Source organism: Sturnira hondurensis, unplaced genomic scaffold (assembly GCF_014824575.4).
Source record: "Sturnira hondurensis isolate 20B ecotype Veracruz unplaced genomic scaffold, ASM1482457v3 Scaffold0003693, whole genome shotgun sequence".
Taxonomy (NCBI): Eukaryota; Metazoa; Chordata; class Mammalia; order Chiroptera; family Phyllostomidae; genus Sturnira; species Sturnira hondurensis.
The window spans coordinates 8,848,480-8,870,471 of NW_028076324.1; the positions used below are offsets into that span (position 1 = coordinate 8,848,480).

General features: G+C 52.9%; 1 protein-coding gene across 4 annotated transcripts in view; it reads left to right on the top strand.

The window, feature by feature from the left end:
* The first annotated feature begins 723 nt into the window (after positions 1-723).
* The window catches only part of CELF5 (CUGBP Elav-like family member 5), a 42,589-nt gene continuing 21,320 nt past the window's right edge, over positions 724-21,992 (top strand). For 2 of the 4 annotated variants that reach the window (XM_037042500.1, XM_037042501.1), the window contains exons 1-2: positions 724-997; positions 16,743-16,825. In XM_037042500.1, the coding sequence (XP_036898395.1) occupies positions 739-997; positions 16,743-16,825 (342 nt within the window). In that variant the 5' untranslated portion in view covers positions 724-738. The remainder of the gene's footprint in view (positions 998-16,742; positions 16,826-21,992) is intronic. The other 2 variants (XM_037042497.1, XM_037042498.1) reach the window with 2 other exon arrangements.

Below are 21,992 nucleotides of genomic sequence, written 5' to 3' on the forward strand. Positions count from 1 at the left end.
TGTTATTATTGCCCTGGCTGGTGTGGCTCAGTGAACTGAGTGCCCACCTGCGAACTTCAGGGTCACCTCTTGGATTCCCAGTTGGGGTGCATGTCCGGGTTGCGGGCCGGGTCCCCAGTTGGGGACTTTCAAGAGGCAGCCACATATTGATCTCCCTCACTCCCTCTCCCTCTCTCTCTTTTCCCCTCTCTCTAAAGAAAATTAATAAATAAAATACTTAAAATAATAATAATAATTATTATTATTGATGAGTTGTATTCTTAAAAGTGCCAAGTACAGCCCAGTAAATAGTAAATGCTGGGCTGTACTTTTAGTGATGAAATTTCCTGTTGTTAATCAGTGTGAGGAGCCAGTGACAAGTGAAAGTCAGGTTAGTCCTGCTTGAAGATTCAATGTCACCCACCTAGAAGGCGAGGTTTGCGACCCGCTGGCCTCAGTTTCCCCGCCTGGACTGGAGGCGGGGACGTGGCTGTAGAGTAAGGGATGAGAAGTGCGGGTTGCGCGCGGGAGGAGGGAGGCGGAATGGCTATGCGCGCGTAGGCCGCTAGGGGACGCTGCGGAGCCGCCCTTTTGTGGTCCTGATGCTGGAGCGAGCGGGAGCGGAGGAGGAGGAGGGAGCGGGGACCGGGCGGGAGGGAGGCGGGAGGCGGCGTCCGTCGCTCTAGCTGCGAGTCCGCCCGCTGCCCGCCGCCGCCGCCACCGGCTCGGTCCCGCGCCCGCCGCCCGCCTTCGCTCGCCATGGCCCGCCTCACGGAAAGCGAGGCGCGCCGGCAGCAGCAGCAGCTCCTGCAGCCGCGGCCCTCGCCCGTGGGCAGCAGCGGGCCCGAGCCCCCCGGCGGGCAGCCCGACGGCATGAAGGACCTGGACGCCATCAAGCTCTTCGTGGGCCAGATCCCGCGCAACCTGGACGAGAAGGACCTCAAGCCGCTATTCGAGCAGTTCGGCCGCATCTATGAGCTCACGGTGCTCAAAGACCCCTACACGGGCATGCACAAAGGTGGGCGCCCCGGCCCCCTCCTTCCCCTCCCCTCTCCTCCCCACCCCACCTTCCGGCATCTTCTCTCCCCCAACCCTCCTCTCCTAACCTCCTCCCTCCACTTGCTTCTGCCACGGCATCATTTCTCCCCCCTCCCACCCACCCTCTCCTCCCCCCTCTGGGGGTGCAGCTGACAGATACGATCTGGCCCCCTCCCCTCCTCCGCCCCCTCTCCCTCCCTCTCCACCTTCCGGCATTCATTCTCATTCTCTCTCTCTCTCTCTCTCCCTCTCTCTCCCTCTCTCTCTCTCCTTCTCTCTCCCTTTCTCTACTCTCCCATCTTCCTTTACCTCTCATTCTCCACCCCCTAGCATCTTTCTCTCTCTCTTCCCTCCCATTTTTCCAGACCCCCACCCCTTCCCCCTCACCCACTCTTTCCTGCCCCTTTTCTGGGGGAGCTGCCTGAACACTGCCACCCCTCTCTGCTCGCCCCCCATTCATTTGGCTTCCCCCGGCCCCGTCGGGGAACTTTGCACCTCTGGACTCCATTGCTTTGGTCATTTTCACAAAGCCAGGCCGGTGGGGCAGGTCCAGCTGGCCTCCGGGGACACACGGATGCCCAGGACCCTGGGCTAATCGGTAACTACAAAGAAAGCAGGAGGGGGGTTGGGGGGGTGCAGGGAGCTGAGCCAGGCTGAGGGGGGAGCACTAGCCTCGGGTGGCTCACATGCTACCGTTCATCCTCCCCCCTGCCCACCCTCTCTGTTTGGATCAGCATCCCCCCTCCATTTCTCTGCCCTTCCCCTCCCTGTCTCCACCTTTGGCTCAAGTTAAAACTGGCCGATTCTGTCAGCAGTGTGTTGAGGTCTGAGGCCAAACGATGAAGAGCCTGGGCTGTCCATCTGGCAGAGCCCAGATCCTGGGGTGGACAGAGGGAGGCGTGGGCGGCCTGAAAACCCAGCAGGGAGGCAGGTGGGGTGAGGAGGCCTGCCTGGCTCCCCGCAACCTGATTCTCTCTCTGATGGCATGCTGGGAGCAGGTGCCCAGGGACTGTGGCCCTGGCCCTGGGCTCTGATCCTGCACTGGGGTTGCTTTGACAGCTCTCCTGTTGGGTGTGGGGACTGGGGATGGAGATGGTGAAGGCTTTGTGCTGGACACCCATGGCAGACCTTAGGGGTGGACCAGGGCCCATGACCTATTTCAGACCCACTTACCCCCACGTCCCCTCAGTGTTGCAGGCATGGTGACCGTTAATACATGTTCGTTGAATGAATGAATGAGAGTGTGGTTGGACGGAGCCCAGGCCTGTCACTTCAGCTAGACCCTCAGCGGGCACCCTATGGAGGAAAGAAACCCCTCCCACCCTTGACCCTTTTTTAAATTCTTCCATCACCAAAAAAAGGGGGGTGCCTGGAAAATCTAATTCCTCCATTTGGCCTAGGAGGGCTGAGGGTTCACTCCTGCCAATGAATCCAGCTCAGGGGCCCACAGCTAATGGAGGGCTCTGTCCACACACCTCAACCCAGCCCCCTTGTATGTCTGAAGGGCCCATTTCTACAAGTATTCTGATGGGAGTCGGAGGTGTCCATGTGGCCCCCCAAATGTTGGATTGGAAGACTCCGTAGGGAGCTCCAGATTGGGGAAATGAGTGGGTTGCAGAGATGCCCCTTTTCTCATTTTTAAATGTCCAGTGGAAATCCCCCCAACCAAAAAGAGATGTGGGGGTGCTTGGCTGAGTATTGACCTGGACTAGAGCCTCAGTTTCCCCACTACTGATAAAGTGAGGCGCTGTGCATGTGGGGCTATTTTGTCTGGCTGGAGAATGTTGGGATCAGGGGGCTGTCTCAGGGCTTTCCCATTTCCCATCTTTCTCTGAGGCTTAAAATTAGCAAGCAGGGTGTCCATGACACAGTCCTCGCCCTTCTCTTTGCAGGGATCCTGGGCTGATCTGAGCCCTGGATGCAGGACCTGAGTGTAGCAAGAGGGTGTGTGTGTCAGGGGGGGGGGGGGGGGTGGCAGGTTCCCTTGTGTTCACCCTCGCCCAGTACCCGCAGGTCAAGAATGGATCCCTTTCCTGATCTCCCCTGTTAGGGCCTGAGGGACCTAACCTGTGGGAGGCAACCTAGAGGTGGGGGTGTCTCGAGGGCCAGCAGCTGGGATGGAGGCCTGTGTGACCTGTGGCCAGTGACTATCCCTCTCTGGGCCTCAAGTAAAGGGAGGTAAAATGATAAATGGGAAGTGGGGGGGTGGGTAGGGTATGTCCAGGAACCTCCCCAACAACACTTATCTGGTGTAATTTCTGGGGAGCCAATTAAACAGGGTGCCTGCTGGTGGTGCTGGGGGAGAGTGGGAAGGGTGGGAGGGCCAGGGTGCCCTGGTGGAGAGAACCCCCTCTCCCAGAGCCTTCTGGGCCTTTGGGTGCCGAGGGAGGCTGAGCACTAGGGCAGCTGAGACGGCAGGAAAGGGGTAAAGGTTGGAGTAAAGTCTTGCTGTGGTCCACATGCACCCACCCCAGGGCTATCTTATCCTCGTGACCATCTCACCCTTAATTCTTCCATTTTCACATCCAGGCGTCTGTTTGATTTCTCACCAAAGGGATCGCCACTGAGGGTGGCTTAAGAGCATCACCACCTGTCATACAGAAGGGACTCTGAGGCTCAGAGGGCCAACTAACTACTGGGTCCCGAGGACCAACCAGAACGGCCCTCCCATCGTCACTCACCTGTTTCCCTCCCAGGCCGGGGAAGCAGAAGTATGTGTGTGTGATGAAGGGGTGGCAGACCCCCCCCAGCTGAGAATAAGGTTCCCGAAAATGGCACGGGGGGGGGGGTGTCTGTGACATCTGACAGCCATAGCCAGTGGTGGGCAGGACTGTGCAGGGGGGTCTCCTGGGACCAAAAGAAAGGCAGAGGGTTGAGCAGGTCCTTGGGTCTCTGAGGGTGGGACAGCTATTGGGGGAGAGGGTGGGAAGGGAGGGGCTCTCAGAAAGAGGGCAGGCCCATGGGTGCTGGGGTTTTTTAAGAGAGGTGGAGGTAGAGACAGAGACCGAGAGAGAGGTGGGGGGAGAATGTGGAGAGGGAGTCCTTCCCCCTCCACGTACACAGGGAGAGGCAGAGAGAGGGTGGGAGCCAGGGAGACAGATGAAAGGGGGAGCTGGAGGCCGAAGTGCTGCCTTCTACCCCAACCTCCCAGATCTGGGCCTCGGTGTCCAGAGGAAGGGGACCTCCCCAGTGCCCCCAACCCAGCCAGGGGCTCTGGCCAGGACCTGAGGGCTGGGATGGGGCTCCCAGTGGCTGCTGTCCTGTTATTGCCCTCCTCCAGTCCACTGCTTGGAGTCAGGATCCCCCATGACCCTCGCTCCGAGCGGGCTGGGTGCCTGTAGGGGCCCTGAAGTGGCTCTCCCTTGGTCAGGGCTGAATATTAATGCACATTCTGGTGATAGGGTTCGCTGGCCGCTGCTGCCGCGTGACCCCCCATTTATGGTAATCACATATACATTTGCATGTTAATGACAATATTTATCTTAAAGCGGAGGTTTTGAGGGGGGCCATGCAGGTGGGGAGGGATCTGGGGGGGCCTGTGGTTTCCATGGGAGCACCAGCTGCTCCGCTCAGAGGCAGGAGGGGAGGCTGGAGCATGCTGAGCTCTGAGGCGTGAGATTCCGTGTGTGACGTGCCAGCCCCAGGGAGACAACAGGCTGGGCTGGGCTGGGCTGGGCTGGGCAGCCGGCAGGCAGAAGCTGCCCGGGGTGGGGGACTGTGGGAGGAGCTGCTCTCCCTGAGGCGTCTGAGGGGACAGCAGCTGGGGGCAGGGGCTGAGCAGGAGCCACCAGGGCTGGCTGTGTGGCTTTGAGCTAAGCACCCCACTCTGGGCCTCAGTTTCCCCAGCTTCTCATTCTTCATTGATTTAACAGGATTTTATGAGGCCTATGGGGCCATATAAGTGACTATAACACATTTTCTGCCCTCCTTCAGGCAGAGGACATTGTTTGAGCACCTACTGTGTGCCCCCATTTGAGTAGAGCTGGAATTTCATGAAAATAGGAATCTCTCTGAGAGTAAGCAATATGTGAATCCATCCACCCATATGAACAACATTTATTGAGCACTTGCTGCATACCAGGGCCTGGTCCAGACCTCTTAAACTAAAGAGATAGATGCCCCTCCCCAGACCCCTCTAAAGCCCAGAACCAGTCTGGTTGGGGACACAGTGAGAAACCAGGAGGTCATAAGGTGTTGACGTCAACACCTGGCAGGGACACACTCACTGGCAGGGACAACATGGGGGGGGGGTCTGTCTGCCCTTGTATGCATGGAGGCCAAGACTGCTTCCTGGAGGAGGCAGTCAGTGCGGGAGAGCATTTAAGAGCTTAGTGTTGAGAGGAGTCTGGTTTCTCTGCATCTTACCAGCTACGGGGCCTTGGGCAGGCTTCTTCGTCTCTCCGAGCCCGGTGTTGTCCTCTGTGGAGGAGCCTCCCGTCTCGGGGCTGGGGGAGGCGAGGGTGGGAATGGCAGTCAGAGTCTGAGGCACAGAGTGCGCGCTTGGTCAGCGGAGCGCACTACAGGACTCACCTGAAGGGTGCAGAGGACCTGTTGATGGGGAAAGGCGGTCCTGGTGTAGAGTGGCGTGTGTAAAGGCCCAGGGGAGCGCTGACTCTGGTAGCTTCAAGTGAGGGGAGGATGGCGCTTTCTCCCTGGTGGGAAGGGAGAAAGGGTCTTAGGGGCCCCAGAGCCCCTTGCGATGTGGGGCTAAGTGGGCAGGTCTCCTCTAAAAGGTTCTGGCGTAGGACTTGGGCCCAAGAGCTCTCACTGAAACAGGCTCCTGTCTCCCTCGTTCACCCTTGATATTGGCAGGTGAGAGCCTCGCCATAAGGAGCACTCAGTGGGACCAAGCTCATTCATCCAATCAGTCGGTGACTTAGTTAACGCTTCCTGAAAGCCTTTTGGGGACTCGCCTTTTACTGGGTAAGAGAGGCCCAAGGGTCCTCTATGGATAGCCAGAGGCAGACATTGGCTCCTGCAGCCACAGTGGTCATGTTGGGTCTCAGGGAGGGATATAGGGTTGAGGGAACTAGACAGAGGATCAGGGACTCTGCCTGGGAAATCCTGCTGCATAAAACAGGGGCATTAGAACTGGGGCTTTCAAGGATGAATAGGAGCTAGCCAGGTGGAGAACATGTTTCATTTACTTATTAAGAGAAGTACTGAATTGTGTTCTGGGCCCTATGATGGGTGTGAAACACAGCAGCGAGTCAGCTGGTCTCTGTGCTTACAGATGTGGGGTTTGCAAAGTCCTGAAGCGATGAAGGGGCACAGCTGGAATCAAGAAGGAATTAGGTGAGACATGGGAGATGGGGCCGGAGTGTCAGCATAGACTGGACCTCGAAGGGCCTCTGATGCTGGACTGAGCTTGGACTCTTTCCTGAGGGTACCTGGGAGCCATGGAAGAATCTAGAGCAGGGGCCGATGTCAGACCTGCGTGGAAAGGGAGCTTTACATCTCATTATCTGCCATTGCTACCACCCATTTCTTTCCTCCCAACCTTATTCAGAGTGTGCTCACTTCCTACACAACTGAATGAATGAAATGGAAGCTTCCCCTTGGAGTGAGGCCCCCCAAGGTGGGAAGAATGGAATGAAAAGGAGCAGACATGTGTTCAGGTTCCAGTGGTTCTTAGAAAACCGGGGTCCCCTGCACCACATGGATCAGGTGATAAATTGGGGCGCAGAGAGGGCACCACCCAGCCCCAGGTCACACAGCAATATAGCTAGGCACCGCACTTCCCAGCCCGAGTCTTGACCCACTTTACAAGGTGAACAGAGGAGCTCTAGCCAGTGTGGCTCAGTTGGTGGGGCGTCACCCTGCAAACCAAAAGGTCACCAGTCCGATCCCTGAATAGAGCATATGCCTGGGTTGTGTGTTCTGTCCCCAGTCCCTCGTCGGTTGGGGCACATATGGGAAGCAACCAATTGATGTTCTCTCTCACCTTGATGTTTCTCTGCCTTTCTCCCTGCCTCCCCCCTCTCTCTAAAAAAAAAAAAAAAAAAACCAGAGGAGTCAGAGAAAGAGATGAGATTATGAGGCACAGACTCAGGGTGAAAGACATTCAGGGAGGCTGGCCGCCCTTGGGCTGAAGGTGACCACGGCCAGAGGGAGGGGCTGCTGGGTTTGGGAGACACTGACCCAGCAATAGTCTCGTTGGTCTGGAGTCGTGGTGACCATCACCGAGACGTGAAGTCTGGGAGGGCAGGGACTGGGCTTGTTGGCTGTTTCGAAGTGGAGCACGTGGATAAAGACAAAGTGAGGGAATAAAGATGAATGGGGAGACCAGAGGATGGGAGTGGGGGGGAGGTGTGGGATGCGGGACCGGCTAACAGGTGGGTGGATGAGTGAGTAGATGAGTGTAGGTGGGAATGGATGGATGGGTGAAAAGGAACTCAGTGGACGTGCAAGTGGATTGATGGGTCAAAGAGTGGATAGATAGGTAGAATGCTGAATGGACCGGTGGATGAGTGGGTGGGTGAATGGGTGGATAAATACATAGACGGATGGAGGAATAGATGGATGATAGAGGAATGGGTACATAGATGGAGAGATGGATTAATGATGGATGGATGGATGGATGGATGGATGGACAGCTGAGTGGTGGCTGAATGAATAGATGGATGGGTGGATTGAAGGATGGAAGATGGACACCTCTCCAACATTTACCACCTTCCTCCTCACCTGGTGGGTGGGAATGGCCTTCAGGTTTGTAGGCCAACAGACTTGATTTCCATTTTTTTAAGATTTTATTTATTTGTTTTTAGAGAGAAGGAATGGAGAGAGAAAGAGAGGGAGAGAAACATCAATGTGTGGTTGCCTCTCACGTGGCCCCACTGGGAACCTGGCCCGCAACCCAGGCATGTGCCCTGACTGGGAATCGAACCGGCGACCCCCCCAGTTCACAGACCGCACTCAATCCACTGAGCCACACCAGCCAGGGCTGATTTCCATTTTTGTCTCTGCTTCTTATATTTGTGTGATGTTGGACGAGCCACTTCTTCTTTCCTTAGCACCTTCATTTATAAGAGAGAAAGAATATTGACAGCTGTCTTACACAGCAGTTATAAAAATTAGAATTCACTTATATAATGTGATTCATGTAATTACTTTGAGTAACGTCTGGCATGTGGTTGGTGTCAATAGATAGTCCGGCGGTCAGATAGTCAACAGCTGTCCCTCGCGTCTCTCTGGTCTCCAGGCACTGAGCAAGGCTCTGGGGACACAGAAATCCAGCAGGGCAGAGGGACTGAAAATAAACTTGTAAACCCAGAAATAAGGTTTAGATAGAAATGAGTTGCTATGAAGGGAATAAAACCAGATGTGTGGTAGGTGGTGACAGCTTACTTTGGGTGGCCAAAGATGGCCTCTCTAGAGAGATGGGATGGGGCCTGAATGACAGATGAGAAAACTGTTATTCCAAAGCCAAGGGAAAGGTATTCCAGGAGGAGGACGCAGCATGTGCAAAGGTCCTGAGGTCAGAATGAGTTTGTCATGTTGCAAGAACAGTGAGGAGGCCCGTGTGGCTGGAACAGAGTGAGAGAGGGAGCGAGAAGGAGGAGGGGAGGCAGGGAGATGATGGGGACAGGTTGTTCAGCTTTGGGAGGACTTGAGCTTTTACCCCAAAGGAGATGAGAGCCCTGGAGGGCTGTGGGCAGGGGAAAGACGGGGTCCCTTAAGGAGATTATTCTTCACAATCTGGAGAATGTGGGCCCTGGGTCTTCCATTTACTAAATGGAAAAATTGGAGTCCTAGATGTGGCTGGGTATTTGGGAGGGGTTAGAATTCTAGAGTCAGGCACTTAGAAGCACGAAGGGGCCTACATGTGTGTCTGGGAAATTACAAGAGGATTGATTTAAGGGCATTGGAGGGAAATGTTGAGAGAAGAGGTCATAAGGCAACAGTGATTAGGTTGGGAAGGGCTGTAAAGGCTGACAGTCTTGGCTTTGACCTGAAGGCACTGGGGAGCTACAGCAGGGTTTAGAGCTAGGGAGAGACATCGTTCATGGCTGAGTGCAGGGAAATTCCTTTGGTAGTTTGTGGAAGGGTGGGGACAGGATGAGGTCAGAGAGGCTGCCAAGCTGTGGTTCAGGTGGAAGAGGGTAAGGCCTGAGCTGGGCCTGGACTGTGGGCATGGAGAGGAGGGGATTGCTGGAGACATAGTTAAGATGTCAAATTATTAGCTCTAGGCAGGGGAGGTTTGGTGATGAGGAAGAGGGAGGGTTCTTGAGAAATGGGTATCAGCCAGGGTGACCCTGCTCCCAGAAGTGACTGGATGATGTTTGGAGACATCTGTGATCGTCAGGACTGGGGGTGTTCCTGGCACTGAGTGGGTGGAGCCAGGGATGCTGCTCAACACTCCACAGGGCTCAGGACGGCCCCACAGGGAGTGACCCAGCCCCAGCGTCAGCAGTGCCAAGGGGAGGGACCCTGCTCTAGGGGGAATGGATAAATGGATAGATGGATGGATAGATGTATGGATGTATGGATGTATGGATGGATAGGTGGGTTCAATGATGGGTGAATTACTTGTGGAGCAATGGTGACTAAAACCCTGGGAGGAGTCAAGATGGCTGTGGGCAGGAGATTGGGGAAGGGGGGTTCCAGAAGAGCCCTGAGAAGACTCCAACATGGAAGGTGGGGACAGAGGAGAAGTCTCAAAGAGGTTGGAGAATGGCAGCCAGGGGGGTAGGCAGTCAGCCCAGAAATGGTGCGCCCGATGGAGGGATCCAGGAGTGTGATCACTGAGCCCAAGGCCTTGCCCCTGGGACAGGAGCTGGTGAGTTATAAGCCTGGGGAGGGACAGTGAATATGGGAGAGGGCTGCTAGCTCCATTGTCCTTGGTGAAGCGGGTGACAGCCTCAGGTGGAGAGGAGGAAAGAGGGTGTGGAGAGGGTGACCAGGGACCAGTGAGTGATGAAGAGGTAGTCCCACAGCAGAGGAGAGTGTCTCCTATAATCTTTTTTTTAAGATTTTATTTATCTTTAGAGAGGAAGGGAAGGAGAGAAGGAGAGAAATATCAATGTATGGTTGCCTCTCATGAGTCCCCTGCTGGGAACTGGCCTGCAACCCAGGCATGTGCCCTGACTGGGAATCGAACCACAATCGTGTGGTTCACAGGCTCGAGCTCAATCCACTGAGCTACACCAGCCAGGGCTCTCCTATCATCTTTAATAGATAGCATTATGACTCCTATTTTATGGAGGAGAGAGTGGGAGCTCAGAGAAATTAGGTGGTAGGCCCAAGATCACACAGCAGAAAGGCATTGGCCCAGATTCGAGAGCTAAAGTTACAAATGAAGAATGTGCGGTACAGTGTGCAGGGAGTCTGGTATCAGAGGGGTTTGGAATGAGGGGTTCACATGGTTGGTTATGGCTGGGGCCCTGGCGGAGGAGAGAACGAGATGTTGGAAATCAAAGAGAAAGTCAACAAGATCATCTTTCCTGCATCTGTTGCCTCAGCGAAGCTGGCATTTGACAGGCGCTCAGAAAAATTGACTGGTGGGGGAAAGGCGAGGGCTAAAAATGAATCAAATAAGGTCGCTGCCCTCAAGGACGTGGTCTTCATATTAGCAGATCAGTTTGGAAACAAAATAAATTTATTCAGTCAACAAGCATGTATTGAGCACCTACTGCATGCCTGGCACTATTTAGGTTTAGGGGACCCAGCACTGAACAAAACTCCAGTCCTCATGGAAGGTGCATGTCAGTGGGGGACACAGAGATAAAAGAATATATGGTATGTGAGATGGTGATTAGGGCACTGGGGAAAAAGGACAGGGTAGGAGATGGTTGAAGGCTATAATTTTAAACAGGATGCTCAAAGTTAAGTTTTCACCAAGGGGGTGACATTGGAGCCATTACCTGAAGGAAATGAGAGTGAGCCATGCAAAGATCTGGGGGAAGCACATTTGAGAACACCATGTGCAAGGTCGTGGGGCAGGACCATGCCTGCTATGGTGGGGAAGTAGTGAGGAGGCTTGTGTGGCTGGAGCAGAGTTAGTGATGGAGCAAGGGAGCAGGTGAGGGTACGAAGTGAATGGGGGCAGGTTGTGCAAGGCCATGTGAGCTTCACAGAGAACTCTGGCTTTTACCCTGAAGGAGGTGGGAGCCCTGAAGGGTTGTGGACAGAAGTTGGACAGAACCTGACTCAGGTGCTCACAGTCACCCTCTAATGGCTCCTGAAGGGACAACAGACTAGGTGGCCAGGGTAGAAACTGGGGGACTAGAGTAGAAGCAACTGCCCTGGCCCAGGTGGGAAATGATGGGGCTGGACCAGGATGAAGGCCATGATTAGTGGCCAAATTCTTACTGAGCACATGCTGTGTGCTGGGACCAGTGCTGGGCAGTGGGGACATGTTGGTGACTGGGATGCAGCTCGGCCCTACCCTCAAGGTGCCCACAGTCCTATGGGGGCAAATGACACAGGACTATATAGTCACAGCATGAGTGAGCAGAGCTGTGATGAAAGACACGCAGGCACAGAAAAAGCCCATGAGGTGCCTCACACAACAGTGTTTGGGGTGGGGAGCTTCTCAGAGCAGGGGGTGACTCAGTTGGGACCTAAGCTTGAGAAGAAATGAACCAAAGATGAGCATCGGAGTGTGGACAAGGCAGCATGGCACCCAAAGACAGTCCGTGAGAGGCTGGGCATGGGTGTGGTGGGGGTCAGGGTGCAGCCAGGGACATGGCCAGCAGTCAGTCCCCAGACCTACCAAGCTCCGCAGGAAGTGACAAATCCCAGATTGGTGCATGAGAATAAGGATTATAAATAGTAAGAAGTAAAAACCATATTTTCTTTTTATTTTAAAACATGTTTTAGGCCCTTTGATCAGTGTTACAAACTTCGGCAACTTAATAGTCCTCATTGTGATGGGATTTTTGTGAAACTCAGAAGCCTCTGGTTCCTGTCACTCTGCGACATCGGGCAGATGACACAATGGCTGGTGTCTCAGTTTCCCCATCTATAAAATGGGGATAACAATAGAAACAGTAGTGCCATTCTTTTGGGCTAGTCTGAAGATGTGAAGATTGGCAAGGGTGGCATGCCCGCATAAGGTGCCTGGTGCTCAGTGCACGTCGACTATTATTGTTGTCACAATTTCAGTGTGAAATCCCAGACCAGATCTAAGAGCAGAGAGCAGAGGGTCTTGGCTCGTGGATGGACCCTAAGGATTCCCTGACAAAGAAGTTTCCTCTTTGAGGAAACACTGTGTTCTTACCTTTAGGGGTGGGGAACCCTCTCCTTATTAAGAGACTTGTAACGAGGCAGATCTAGTTACGAGGATACTTTCATACACGGAGGAAGTATCTTGCTCCCCAAGGATCCCCCAATGGTGCTGCTGTGCACTTGGGTCTTGAGAGATCTGTGGACACTGTCCCCCACAAGTTCAGCCCTGGTCCTGGCTTGGACAGTGGCGGTGGATGTAAAGAGAACCGTAGGATTGACGCGTGCTAAGCATTCTGTCTGCAGGTTCTTGCCGGTGGGATTGCCCTCTCTGCCTACCTACATCCCCCCTCAGTTAACCCCTCAGGGTTCAGTTAGTTCGAGGAGGGCTGCTGGATACCCAGCTTAAGCACTCATGTCACCATGGGGCTGGTCTGTGGGGTGAGGCCAACCAGGGCTGGAATCAGGGTGAGAGGCTCACCCAGTGTGGGTATTGGGTGGGCTGAGGTTTCCTTCAGAGGGACAAGTTCTGGAGGTTGGAAGGGTCAAGTTGGTTCCTTCTGAGACTGTGGGGGAGAATCTGATCTAGGCCCGTCTTCCAGCTTCCAGTGCTGCTGGCAATCCTTACTGTCCCTTGGCGTGATGATACATCACCCGGATTTCTGCCTTTGTGTTCACGTGGCCTCCTCCCTCTGTCAATGTCCGCATGCCCAGATTTCCTCCCTTTTATGAGGGCACCCGTTCCATTAGGGCTCACCCTGCTCCAGGAAGACCTCACCGTAACTGATTACATCTGCCCCAACTCTGTTTCTGACAAGGTCACACTCTGAGGTCCTGGGACTTAGGGTGGCAACTTACGAATTGGGAGAGGGTAAAACAATCCAACTCTTTTAGGAACTAAAAATCAAGGCTTTATTTATCCAGAAACAGGTAAATGTCACACATTTTCACCAACTAGAGAAGGAAAACTAAGAGTCCCAGGAGACATTGGGCAAAGAGAACTGGGAAACATTTCAGCACCAGGGACAGCGGCTTCCGATTTGGTCGTTCTCTCCTGGCTCAGCAAAACGCTCAGAGCCCATGGTGATGGTATCCAAGGCTGCTCTGGGGTCCCCCGCTGCCCTCCCGGGGTCATCAAACTTCGCATTCTGCAGGTAGGGCTCCACAGACAGGAAAGGACCCAAAGAGGAAAGGTTTTCCCTCTGTTTTACGTCCCGGTGGCCTTATTTCTTGCTAGCCACGCCCAATGTCTCTGAGGTCTTAGGGTTAGTTATCTTAGCACCTCTCATGTTCCTGAAGACTTTGGTGGATTAAATACACAGAAACACACAGAAAAAAATAGAATGACAGATCATGGACTGGGGGAAGATGTTTGTATCATACATAGCCCCAAATGGATAGATGGGTCTATCCATCTATATAAAGAACTTCTACAAAGCAACAAGGTGCCCAGCTTCATTAATAACTCTCGGAATGCATGTGAAAATCTTAGTAAAATACAATGGCACACTCATCACAATGACTAACATTTAAAAGTCTGGAAAAACTGAGTTGCTGAGGAAAAAAAGCACTAATAGGATTCTCAGACCTCATGGGAGGGAATGTACATGGGTGCAACCCACTTTGGAAGACTGAGAGAATCGATCAAAACTAAACATATACCAACATTCTAACCAGCAAGCCCATTCCTGGATATGCCTTTGTGCATCGAAATACATATGCAAGAATGTTCCACAGTGGCTTTATTCATGATAGCTGCTGACCAGTGAGTGGCTTAAATGCTATCCACTGGGCAATGGATATCCATTTGTAGCATATTTATAGAATAAAATGGTAGGCAGACACAAAAAGGAATTAATCCCAGAGACGTACATTCACCCATTGTTGGGTGGAAGAAACAAGACACAAATTGGACATACACTACAATTCCATTTATGTAAGTTCAACACAGGGAAGCACTCAGCCACATCGACTGGTGATGCCTGTGGTGTGGGCAGCCACAGTGAGAGCGATGACCTGGTTATCGCCAGGGCCAGGGTGGCTCACTTCTTGGGGTGGGAAGATTGTCGCAGTGTGGGAGGAACCTTGGGGCTTCTGGTGGCCGCCAGGTTCTATTTTGGGATCTGTGGAATGGTCACATGACTTTATAATTATTTGTTACATCATGCACTTTCATGTTCTGCACTTTTGAGGGGAGGTGATTTATAATATATTCTAACTATATCTTTTTATTGTGGTACGATGTACAGCTCAGGGCATTACGCACATTCACATTGTTCGGCGGCCGTCCCCACCGTCCGTCTGCAGGGCTGCCTCGTTTTCCCAAGCTGACACTCTGCGCCCATGAAACACTCTGCCCCCTATCCCCCCTCCCTCAGCCCCTGGCACCCACTTAATCTCTTTTTAGATTTGACTCCTCTAGGAACCTCATAAATTGAGAGCACCCAGGATTTGTCCTTTTGCGCCTGGCTTGTTTCCCTGAATATAATGTATATAGGTTCATCCGTGTCGTAGCAGGTGCCAGAATTTCCTTCTTTTCTAAGGCTGAATGATATCTCATTGTACATATACCCCACACTTCGTTTACCCATTCATCTGTGGTTGGATATTTGGGTTGTCTCCCTTTGGCTGTTGTGAGTAACGCTGCTGTGAGCATGGGTGTTCAGACATCTCTTTCAGCCCCTGCTTTCGATTCTTTTGGATATCTACTCAGAAGGGGAATTGCTGAATCATACAGTGATTCTACGTTTAACTTTACCGAGGAACCGCCAAACTGTTCTTCACAGCGGCTGCACCATTTTACATTTTACAAATGTTTTTTAAAATGCTAGAGACTGTCTTCCACTCTGCCTGGTGCCCCCCTCCCCAAAGTTCCAGGTGACCTCTCAGGTCCGCCGCAGCGACCCCTCCCCATCACCCAGCCCAGCTGCCGGGAGCAGCCACTGTAGCCCAGCAGAACTCAGCTTTTATCAGCTCCTGCCAGGGGCAGAGTCCCGGAGCTGTCCCCAAGAGCTCTGCACAGGAGGTCAGGAGTGAAGGGAGCAGAGAGACAGGGACCATGAGTGGGAGAAGGTGGGTGTGGGGGAACATAGGGTTCAGTAGCATCAGAACAGCCAGTGATGGTCTCATTTCACAGGTAGTGAAAATAAGGTCCCCAGAGGTTAGAAAGGCAAAGCCCAACTCTGGGCCCAGGCCTCTGTGTCTGTCCCAGGGGACCTGACACCAACCTCCTGGAAACATCTTTCAAAATGCCTTTGACCTCATTGGTCTTTCTCTGGGCATTTCTCTTTCCTTCTCTTTGTTTCCGTTTCAGCGTTTCTTGCTTCTGTGGCTCCTAACAAGTGGCTTTGGACCCCCTTCAGGGCCAGCCCTGTGCTCTGCCTCTCCTGATTGGCCCTGCTCTCTGCCTCTCCTGACTGGCCTGCCCTCTGCAGAATGACACACCCTCTAGCTCCGTGGACACTCCTTGGCTGGTCCATCTTGTGCCACTCTGGGACCTTCTCTCTGGTGGGGGAAACTGAGGCAAAGACAGGGCCGTGCCCCAATCAAGACCACAGAGCGAGAGGGCGTGAGGGCCCGCTGCTCCTCAGCCCAGTGCTGGGACCTCTTCTGGCTCCTTGGAGCTGCCGAGGCCCTCCCACTTTCCTCCCACACCCCCCCCCCCCCCCCCCNCCCCCCCCCCCCCCCCCCCCCCCCCCCCGGGGCAGCAGCTCTGCCCACCCCCTGACCCCACACAGCCCAGACCACAGTTCTGAGAATCTCTTCATCTGCTGCCAGCCACAGGCTTAATCGACAGCTGGGCTCCCCTCTTCCCTTCACTGTTTCACCATTTGGGAAGTGGTGGGGTGAGGGGCTGAACCAGTGCTACTGCCCCCCCAAAAAGGTGGCTTCCGGGTCCTCTTCTTATTGTTTTAATTACAGTAAAATGCACATAACATAAAACCTATCATTGTAATAATTTTTCTTCTTTTTCCCCAATTTTTTTGCGGTAGTGAATACACATAATATTAAATTTACAGTCTTAACCATTTTTAAGTGCATAGTTCAGCAGCATTCAGTCCACTCACATTGTCATGCAGCCATCCCCACCATCCGTCTCCAGGACTTTCTTTTTTTAATTTTATTTATTTATTTTTTAATTGTTCCGTCTCCAGGACTTTCACATCTTCCCGAGCTGACACTCTGTCCCCATTAAGCGTGGACTCCCCCTCCTCCTACCGGCCCCTGGCTCCCACCATCTTCTTTCTGTCTCTGTGGATTCAACTCCTGTGGGGACCTCCTATGAGCAGAATCATATAATATTTGTCCTTTTGTGTCTGGCTTCTTTCACAGAGCAAAACATCCTCAAAGTCCACCCATGTTGTAGCAGGTGTGAGAATTTCCCTTTTTCTAAGACTGGATAGTATCCCACTGTCTGGCTGGACCACACTGTGTTTGTCTGTTCATCCGTCCATGGACCCTTGGGTCTTTTCCACCTCTTGGCTGTTGTAAATTATGCTGCTGTGGACATGTGGGTACAGCATCCTTTTCTCCTAACACCCCCATTCTGTTCCTTCCAGGCTGTGCCTTTCTCACTTACTGTGCCAGGGACTCCGCCATCAAAGCTCAGACCGCTCTGCACGAACAGAAGACCTTGCCCGGGGTGAGTCTGGGTGCTGTCTGGGGAAGGGGTAGGGGATGGCGGGGGTGCCGTCAGCCCCGGGAAAGCAGAGGCCCTTCTGGGATCGGCTGTGAAACCCATATGTCTCTGGACTCAGAAAGAGGTGTAAGGTGCAGAGGGACAGAAAGGATCACCAGAGTGAGCATTTATTAAGCGCCTACTGCATATCAGGCCCTATGCAGCACACCAGAGTCGTTGCACAGGTGGCACCTTGCCCAGGGTGCGTCACTGGCCTGGGACCTGAAGATGAGGAAGCATTAGCAGGCAGAGGGAGCAGCATGTGCAAAGGCCCTGAGGCAGGACTGTGCCTGGTATGTTAGAGGAACGTTGAGGCAAATAGAGCTACAGTCCCTGGATGCAGGGGTTGCTTGGGCAGTGTTTCCATCCCCAGAGGAGGTGGGCCTGGGCTCTGTTCCTGCCAGGTCTCTCTTGTTGGCCCTGTGTGGGTGGGAGGTCCCTGCCCCCCTCAGTGAAGGATAGGGGACCTCTGAGCCAAGTGAGCCTGTATCCAGGCAGCACCTCCTGATGGAAAGTGAAGGAACCACATTGAGATTCGTGGCTCTGGCGGTGGGGTTTGCCTTTTCCTCTGGAATTCTCGGGGACCCTTCAGCATCAAAAGAATTCAGGGGCTGCTCAGAGCATCTGTAGCCCTCGATGCTAGGAACATGGGCATAGCACAGCCAACAGTAGGAAGTCTGGGGTATGCCTGCCAAGCAGGTTCTAGATAAGCCGGGTGGTTAGGGAAGGCCTCTCTGAGGAGGTGGGCTGATGGAGATGCAGGAGGGAGCAGTGCATTCTCTGCAGCCAGGGCGTTCCTAGCAGAGGACAGAGCCAGTGGAGAGGCTCTGAGGTTGCACGCAACTCAGTGCACTGAGGGGCACCAGTAAGGTCAGCAGAGTGAATCCATGGGAGTGAGGAGGAGGATGGAAGGAGGATGGGGCAGAGGAATGGGGCAGAACCACATACAGAGTTTGGATTTTATTCCAAGGGTGGCCAGGCCACGGGAGTGTGGCAAGCAGAGGAATGACCTGGTTTGATTTTTATTTCATTTTCAAAACCCTCTTCCACCCTCATTGGTGTGTCTCAGTTGGTTGGGCATTGTCCCACAAAGCAAAAGGTCGCCAGTTAGATTCCTGGTCAGGGCACATGGCTGGGTTGCGGGTTTGGTCCCTGCTCAAGGTGAGTACAAGAGGCAACTGATCAATGTTTCTTTTGGTCTCTTTCTCCCTCCCTTCCCCTCTCTCTAAAAATAAACAAATAAAACCTTTAAATAAAAACCCTGTTCTAACTACTGGAGTCCTGAGACTGCTTAACAAACCACCCCAAACTGGGGTTGGGCAGGCGGTGGGGGGCTTAAAGGGACAGAAACACCTGGTCCCCCAGTCCTGTAGGCCAGAAACCGGGAATCAAGGTGGCAGAGGGCTGCCTGCCCTCTGGGAGAATCCTTCCTCTGACTCTCCCAGCTTCTGGTGGCTGCCGGAGGTGCCTTGGTTGGTAGACCCATTGCTCCAGTGATTTCTGCCTCTTGTCACATGGCCTTCTCCTCTGTGTCTGCGTCTCTCCAATGTCCCTCTGCCTTTCTTTTACAAGGACACCTGTCATTCGATTTAGAACTCACCCTGAATCCAGGACGACCTCATCTCTAGGTCTGTCACTTAATTCCATCTATAAAGACCCATTTCCCCAACAAATTCCCAGGTTCCAGATGTTGGACTCGGACCTAACTTCCGGTTAGGATATTTTAGGGGGACTGCTATTCAACCCACACAGAGGGTTACTGCAAAGTGAATGGCTAGATGTAAGGGCAACTGGGTGCAGCATCACCAAGGAGAGCCAACTGACCTGCATGGAGGACCTAGTAGGGAACACACAGGATGGCTTCTTGGAGGAGGGAGCATGTGAGCTGAGTCTTGAGAGGTGGGGAGGACTGTGGCAGATGGAGATGAAGATGGGGGTGGTGCCAGGACGAAGTGTACAAGACTCGGAGGCAGGAATGTGCCTGGTGTGTGTGTTGAGAACTCACAAGAGCCTCTAGTCTAACGGAAGAATTTACATTAGGTTAGGAGGAGTTTTCAACACAGGTGATTCTTCTCTCAGGGGACACTGGGTGATGTCTGGGGACATTTGTCATTGTCAAGACTGGAAGATGCTGTGTGTAGAGGCCAGGAATGTTGCTCATCACCCTACAGGGCACAAGATGACCCCCCACAACAAAGAATTATCCACCCCAAATCAATAGATTCCAGGGGGATGAACCCTGGTTGGGAGAATGAGGAGCTGGTGAGCAGCGCTAACAGAAACATAATGCAAGCCACGTGCAGCATTTAAAATTTCTAGTAGCAACATTTAAAAAGGAGAAAGAGACAGGTAAAGTGAATTTTAATACTACATTTCATTTTCACCCAATATCTCTAAAAGCCCATTTCAACAAGCAGTCGATGCAGTTTATTAATTATAACTAAACAAAATTAGTCACACGAGCCACACTTCAAAGGCTCAGCAGCTGCGTGTGGCTGGTGGCTCCCATACAGGACGGTAGGGTTCTAAAATGTCTAAGCCCAGGGTCAGCAGACTCCTTATGCAGAGGGTCAGAGAGTACATGTTTCTGGCTTTGCTGGCCATACGGCCACTGTCGTAGTCACAGAAAAGCCTCAGACAAGATGTAAAAGAATGGATGTGGCTGTGTGCTAATAAAGCTTTATTTACAAAAACAGACAGGGGGTCAGAATAAGGCTGTAATTTGCCAAACCCTATGCGAGACCATTGCTGTCCAGTTGAAATTTCACCAGTGATGGGCATGTCCTGCCTGTGCTGTCCAATGTGGTGGCCACCAGGTCCGTGCAGCTACTGACCCTTTAAAATATGGCAGGTATGACTCAGGAACTGGATTTTTAATGTTATTTAATTTTAATAAATGTAAATTTAAGCTTAAATGATTGCATGTGGCTGGTGGCTACTATATTAGACAGTTAAAATCTAAAGTGTTCCCCATCAGGGTCAGCTACTGTGTCAGACAGCACAGATCTAGAATGTTCTGGACGGGGCCAGCCACTGTATGGAAGAGCGCAGACCCAGAATATACTAGCCTGGGGCCAGGGACCATACTGGACAGGATAGCACAGACCTAGAATGTGCTAGACCCGGCAGCATGATACGGTGTCACAGTGTGTGTAGACCGCGGGCTCCGAGGTCTCTCTTCGATACTAGCTCAGGGCTAAGTGATGAGGAGTCTCGGGCACCACCCTCTGGCCTCCGTTTCCCCAGCCTCCATGTGGGTCCTGGGGTGTGAATTATCACCACTGCCCACACTTCTGGAGCCCCCCATCTAAATGCCTTGTCCACCAGGGGGCCAGGGCTGCTGACCGCCCTCTTTGACAGAAGGGCAGACTGTGGTTCAGAGAGAAGGGACCCGTGCGAGGTCACCAGCAGGGGGAGGACTGCAGCTCTATCTACCCCACCCCACAGGCCTTGAACTCTGGCTTGTCTGGCTCAGTTTCCTGCAAGCCGGTCCCTGCCCTCATGGAAGTGAGGGCCCATGTTTCATAAATAAGGTAGAGGTGGCTCAGCGCTGGACCCTGGGGATGTAGGGACCCCTGGGGACCACCCCCCAGCTTGGGCAGCATCCTCTGAGAATACAGTCTGACTTAAATACTCATATATATTTCTTAAAGTTTGCAAAATACTATACACTTAGAGAAAAGTGCGTACAATGCAAGTGATTAGAAAGCAAGCACCCCATTATTACTACATAGTTGGCATCCTGGAAACCCCCATCCCACGTCCCCAAGTCCCAGCCTCTCGCTTCCTGTCGGAGGGGCCGCTGTTCTGACTTTCCTGGAACCTTACCCCTGCTTTTCCCCTTGGTCTCAACACTTCCTAAAATATGCTCCTAAAGTATCAGATGGCTTTTGCCTGTTTCTCTATATGATACTAATGGAATCATATTATATGTAGGCTTTTCTTTTAAAATTTTTAAAAAGATTTTATTTATTTTTAGAGGGGATGAGAGGGAGAAGGAGAGGGAGAGAAACATCAATGTGGGGTTGCCTTTCATACGCCCCCTACTGGAGACCTGGCCCATAACCCAGGCATGTGCCCTGACTGGAAGTTGAACCCGTGACCCTTTGGTTCACAGGCCAGCGCTCAGTGCACTGAACCACATCAGCCAGGGCTGTATTATAGGCTTGTCTAGATAGACAAGCCTCAGGGCCTTTGCACATTTTTTCCTGCTTGGTATGATGGTAATGAGAGTCAACATTGCATATATCCGTGATTGGCGCTTTTCACTGCCATATAGTATTCCACGGCATGAATACTCAATTTATTTGTTCATCCTCCTGTTGGGGGCCACTTGGATTGTTTCCAGGTTTTGCTGCTACAAGTGAAGATCCTTGTCTGTGTATTGGTCTGGCAGGCATGTGCCACGTTCCCATGGGGCACATACCCAGGAGTTCCGATGTCTCAGTCTGTATACTTTGGGCTTATGATTAGTGAAGGGGTTGACTTTCCAGGTGAGTGTGAGCCCCGCTCACCTGTGCCCTGAGGACACCCACAGACATGGGGTCAGCCCTTTGGAACCAGAGCTGGAGGCTTATTTGTAGACTGCGCGGCAGGGGAGGGTGGCTGCTCGCCCGTCAGCTACATCGGAGCACCCGCACCTGATCCCTGGCTCGTCCCCCACCGGAGGCGTCTCCACCAGAGGCGGGAGCCACGTATGATTTACCTCGTGCTGGGAAAGCCCTGGCTGCTGGCTCTCACGCCTGCATGGGTTTGCATGCACAGCCAGGGAGTGAGGGGCCAGAGCTGAGTCACTCTAGAGATCAAGTCCGCCACCATCTCTCCTGTCCCTGGCGTCCCCTGAGAAATCCCCATGTGTTTGTTGTGTATGTTGGGGAAGGCAGTATGGAGTGGGCACTTCTGTCTTTTTGTCTCCTGATAAACCAGGAAGAGAGTGACCCAGGTCACTGGCTTACCTTGTGTGCGGCCCCCATGGCACCACCGAGCTGCCTCTCCCCTAATGCTGCTTTCGGAAGTGTGAGTGCCGTCCCCCCCAGTTCCCTCCTTGAGTGTGCCAGCGAGGTCCGTGGGGGACACGGTTTAATCAAATCTCAGCGTTCTGGAATAGAATCCTAAATTGAATAACAGAATC